The sequence below is a fragment of the Trachymyrmex septentrionalis genome, unplaced genomic scaffold, assembly GCF_001594115.1.
Source record: "Trachymyrmex septentrionalis isolate Tsep2-gDNA-1 unplaced genomic scaffold, Tsep1.0 scaffold16, whole genome shotgun sequence".
NCBI lineage: Eukaryota > Metazoa > Arthropoda > Insecta > Hymenoptera > Formicidae > Trachymyrmex > Trachymyrmex septentrionalis.
In genome coordinates this window covers 3,562,619-3,568,596 of record NW_017304758.1, presented here as the reverse complement: position 1 = coordinate 3,568,596, position 5,978 = coordinate 3,562,619, and the positions used below count along the sequence as shown (strand labels likewise).

Here is a 5,978-nt window from a genome sequence, read left to right as displayed (position 1 = left end):
TATATATATATATATATATATATATGTACTTCGCCAAACGTGAACCGTCAGCGCATAATAGCTGACGTATGCTGAGATAAAATAATTTATAGGACAATAGCAACTCTGAATTTATTAGTGTTTCGAGCCAGCAATGTCTCGTTATTACGTAAATTACCATACAAGTAAAGTTAATACAATGCGCAGCTCTATATACCACTTCATTGTTATATCCGTATATGCTGCGGTACGATCAAAGCATCGAGTTTCAACGATATTAAACGTAACGTCGTGTTACTTTCTACATTTCTTTTCGATTCTATAAAATACATTTATACAGAGCCACGGGCCTTAACCCACTTACCGAAAGTCACGATCACGGTCAATGCCTGTGTGCTCGATCTTCCAGCATGCGTCATGTTATGGAGAGAAAAGAATCGTCTACATCAGCCGGAGAGAACCATTTGATAATTTGTAGTTTCACTAGCCGACGGATCAACTATAACAAATTGCGTAAACAACTTGCATTAGCATCTTTAATGCTAGCGTTAGGCATTACAGATTAATCGTACGCGTCTGCCGAACTTGGTTAATGATAGTTAAGTTAATTAATGAATGTTTACTATGTGCGTTAATACTAGTGTACGGACGAGGAAGTGAAAAACCGCATGCCCGGTAATTTACCGTGTATCCTAGGTGGATAAAACACACGGTAACGAGATGCTCGTACGGCGCACCTGTACCTGTAAAATAAATGAGATTCCATTCAGTGGTGGACGGCAGCATGCACCAAAAGATATAGGTCCTGACCTACTTCAAACCAGTCACGTTCACGATCAAGGACCGAACGTCTCGAACTCTCTAAGAAGGCGTATTCAAGAGGAAGCTGATTTTGATCATAATGATTATTTGATGGGAGCTGTACTTGAAAACTTTTTTATGCAGAATAATTAGAAGAATCCTATCACTTCCTTGCTCCAAAAATAACACAACTAGAAAAATGTAATTTTTAATTATTATTATAAATAAGTTAGATAAAGCTTACTCTATCAATTAAAATTAAACTGACTTAACTCCAGTTCGTGAAGTTAAGTATCTCTGATAGATAGCACTCGTTTTTGAGATACTATAAAAAAAAATCATGTCTTCTACAAAGTGATACATTTGAGATGAATCGTTTTTGTAAATAAAAGAGTCTTCCATAGAGAATATTTAGAGTTAAGACAATTTTGATTAAAAGTTGAAGAAGAAAGTTTTATTTTAAATTTAGTCATTTTAGCTGAAATAGAAGAGCTTGTGAAATAGAAGTGGCAAAAATGACACTTGATTATATTTTAAAAGAATATTTTTTTGCCGATATTATCTGATAGATAATAATTTCAATAATTTTCTGTTAAGTAATTGAAAAATAGTTTTTTCCTTTTTTTTGGGGAAAAATTTAATTTGTTGAGTTGTGACAATTTTGAAGTATGAAAACAATGCTATGTAAAGAATTATATAATTTCATATTAAAAAAATGAAGACAACTATTTGAAAAATTGATTTTTTTATTTGCTGATTCTAACCTTTTTTCAATAACAGATAAGTAGCCTGTTATTTCTTTCGTATGACAGTCTTTGAGATTATACACGAAGAGAAACGTTAAATGAGTAGGAATCTCTTTTTGCAATCATGTATTTGGAATTCTTTCGTAGTCACTAAGTGAGACTAAAAATACCGGTTTAACACACATTTGGGAACTATGTGATCATAAAGTATCTTACTCATTTAAATTCTGAGCCTCTTACAGTTCCGTTTTCATATTCACACGCTGTAAGCATCTGTTCATCCTTGTTGTCTATCAAAGAAACACAAATTATGCTTACAAGCACTGTAAGCGTAAAATGGATCGCACTTTTAAACAGCAATAATAATGGAAATTAGTGAAAATTAAAAATCATTGTCAGAAGATCAATATGAGATTCTATAAACATAGTCCTCAAAACCGATATTATTCGAAGATACATTCCTTCGAACATTGAATACGTTAACACATTTTGATATGAAATATAAAATATCTCGTAAACTATTCATATATTGATAACTGCATCTTAATATTTTTGCACATAATAATAAGCTAATAGTTGCTTTTAAAAATATATATGTAATTTGCAATATGTAATTATACATATATTACTCTCTTACTTTAAAGATGATACAATTTAATTTTAAAAAATTAAGTTTCCCAGAAAAAGGGAGCAACTATTTTTCAACTTGACAGAAAATTGACTAATCAAATAATATCGGCATTCGATAAATATATTCTTAACATGATAAATGCCATTTTTGTTATTTCCTTTTCGCAATCCTTAAGAAACCACCCTTTTTGTTGTGACAATTTTGACGATCTTTGTTAATTAAAAAAAATCACCTTTTTTAAGTTGTGACATTTTGATAGTTTTTTTGTGAAATTAAGTTAGTTCACTTATAGCTTTTCATTGGCAGAATTAATGCTCACTCAGTGCACATTAAAGCTGTTGTACACTAAACTAATCCAAATGTAAAAATGAGATATCTCAATTAATAAAATATCCAATATATTTTATCAAATACAATAATAAAATATATTGAGGATTTCGCGGTTTATTAAATCGTTTTTATTAAACATACATCTTTACGATTTGTGTACAACGACTTTAAAGTGCACTAAATGATGCATCAGCTCTGCCAGTGAAAAACGCTATTGGATGATTGATAAGATAATATTTACCTAACTCATTTACGGTAATAATTTGAAAATATGTAGTTAATGTTTTGTTCAATATTATTCAATGAAATATCTGTAGATGAGGGTGCGCGCGCGCGCGTGTGTGTGTGTGTGTGTGAGCATAAGTTTGTAAAAAATATTTGGCATATTTAATTTATTCGATGCGAACATAAACTGAAATAAACATCTATTTTTTTACATAAACTTCATATGTAAATATAAAATGTCTTTCTCTCTATCATACATTTTACAGCAAACATTGATCAAGCTCATGCTATTTTTATATGATTTTTTATTTAATATCAATATAAAAATATACAAAGTCGATGGTTATATAACATTGAATTTTAAAATTACTTTGAAATTATTAATAAACACTTTACATATATTGTACTTCACTCTCTTTAATTTTGTGCTATACAATTGATATTTTTCAAATTTCAATTGTTTGCAAGATTATTTGAAAAAAAAAAAAAAAAATCATAAAGTTTGAATGTCATTTAACTACGAACGAAAAATGAGTTCCGAATAAGTTCGATGACAAATGTGAGTAAGTTGAATTTCGCAATATTATTTAAATGCATGGCCGACCATTAATACAAAACAGTACCTGAAGTGAAAGAGCTATGAGAACCGAGACCGTTATCAATTACGCATTCCTGCGTTGCAAGGCTACATTTGAGAGAGCCATACATGGATTCTTCGAGACCTGTCATAATTTCACCATGATTATACGGGAAGCAAATGGTTTCGTGGTTTCACCATCTCGTACGAATTACAGGATATAATCGTCAATTATTGATGCTCGTCCACGATAACAGCACGTTGTCATTGCTTTGGAATTGTTGATTTCTACGAATTATATTTCCTACAATGTGTGTATGTGTGAGCTCTAATCAAATTCCATTAGCAGCTAACTACGACTATCATCTGCTATCGGGACTGTATAATATTGATAACAGCATTCAATTACACTGAAGATAAAGTGGTTGATGAAGGTGTGAATTAACATTTATAAATGCAAATAATATTACGATAATATGTGTTTTCGTTATTAAAACGTTATTAAAGATTATTTAAATATTAATGTATTAATTTCTACATTTTTAAGTAAATAATACACAAATATATTTTATATGAGATACTATTAATAATTATTATTTTACATTTATAAAAAATGTCTCAGCTCCTACAATTTTTTTAAAATATTTAGATGATAGCAAAAAAATTAAACGGCTATTTAATTTATAATTATATATAATGATATATAATATAATATAATTTAAAACCATTATTTTAATTCTTTTATTATTGTACATTAGAATATAATTATATATAAATATTATAATCATGTATATAAAAAATGAATTGCAATGTAAGTTTTAATCACTTAACATCGACACGGTCACGATGATCTGATTCTGAAATGAAGTGAAATTCAACTACAACATGCTAATTAAAATTCCTAGTAGCGAATTGCTATTCGCGAAAGCTGTGACGTACCTTGTCGAACGTTTCGTCTCGCTCCGATTACACAAATAGGATTACGAGTAACCTGTTTCCTTTGTGAACGTAAAATTTCAATAAATAGCAGAACAATAACGCATAGAATTGAAAATAATTAAAAATGATAATTTCTAATACGAGTGAGATAATTAATCTGTTAAATAATTAATATAACTAATTGTATATTATTTTGCATAATATAAAATTAATTGCTATTTCGCCGCAATATTTATGAAAGAGCTCAACAGTTCCAAAACGATAAATAATGAGATATACAAAGTATTCATAAAGGCTGAAATTAAACATATAACAATAAATATTCGAAAACGCTTCTTTTTGAAAGAATACAGATTTCCAAATATATCTACTGTACTAGAAATAGTACACGGAAAGAATTTTCTTTTAAAATTTACCCTGAAAATATGGTAATTGTGGTACAATAAAATATTTTAAAGATTTTTACCATGCGCTTCAGTAAAATTGATCAAACTTATTTTATCTGTTATTATAGTTTTATTAATGAGAGAGATTTACATTAAAATTCTTCAAAATACAATGTTGTCCTACGACTGTCACATTTTCAGGATAAGTTCTAAGAAAAAATTTTCTCCGTGTAGTAAATTGTATTCTGCTGATAAGTCTTTGAAAGTTCATAACTTATTTATTATTAAGTATACTCCGACATAAGTAGATGAACTTTTTTTTAACTACTCGACCTCATTAACATATTGTATAAGTTTTGGTACCTTTATCGAATCTTGTATATACAGATTTACATTATAATATTTATTATTAAAATGGAATAAAATAAAAAAGATCATTGAAGGTTGTTCAATATCTATTCTCTTCCACTTTCAAATTTATTATTCCTTAAATTTAACAACACTAAACATGCCTTGAACAATGTAAATCTGGCGTTGTGATCTCAACGCATTATGTCGTCGCTTTGCGTGGTGTATGCGCACGCTGAAAGCTCAAAAGTAATCAGAATAAGGTAATATCGCAATTTCCGCATGCAGCTCATAGTATTATCGCGGTAATAAGGATATACGCGAGTTTCGTGCTTTTCCTAGTATTGCGACGTGTAATAAAAAAGCGTTACTCTTCAGCTGGTTAAAGTCGTATTTTCTCCCATCATCTCTCATCTTACGCGTACTTGCGAAAGTTACTTTGATTAAAAATAAGAAGTACGATTTCTAATACGCAGAATAATTATTGCGTTAGTTTTATATATATATATATACCATGGTATATAATAACCATTTTAACTGTAACAATACACGTATATACGTACGAAAATATTTGCGATTTTCATCCAATAATCTGCATTCCGTTACGTGTGTGTAGTTAACGGTAATGAGATAATATCATTAGTAGGACAGACCTTTATATCAAGCAGACGACAGACGCGCTATGCGAGTTGTATTTGTCTCGTAATACAACTCGTTATAGCACTCTATTGCAATTATCCTCTTATATCTGGAAGTAGGAACACTTATTCGCAGCGAGAGAAACCAAAGACGCGCAGACACCGGAAATTGGACGTTTATTATTAGCCGCTGATGAGATCTCCGCATAAAGCGTATAAAGAGAAAAATTGTGAAGATATTAAATATTGTTGGCTGGAAGAAGGAAATTAATCGCTACACTTTCAAGATAAATTAGAGGATAAATTTTAGAGCGTGCCAAAGAATTATTTTTCTGCCAACAATTTAAGTTGGATAACAATTTAAGTTGAATTCCGGAA

At 29.8% G+C, this 5,978-nt stretch overlaps 1 protein-coding gene across 1 annotated transcript in view; it reads right to left on the bottom strand.

Moving 5' to 3' along the window:
• LOC108746021 overlaps window positions 1-5,978 on the bottom strand; it is a 92,397-nt gene that overhangs the window by 50,270 nt on the left and 36,149 nt on the right. Inside the window, exon 3 of the mRNA XM_018482497.1 lies at window positions 344-478. Coding sequence (XP_018337999.1) covers window positions 344-398 — 55 coding nt within the window. The 5' untranslated portion in view covers window positions 399-478. The remainder of the gene's footprint in view (window positions 1-343; window positions 479-5,978) is intronic.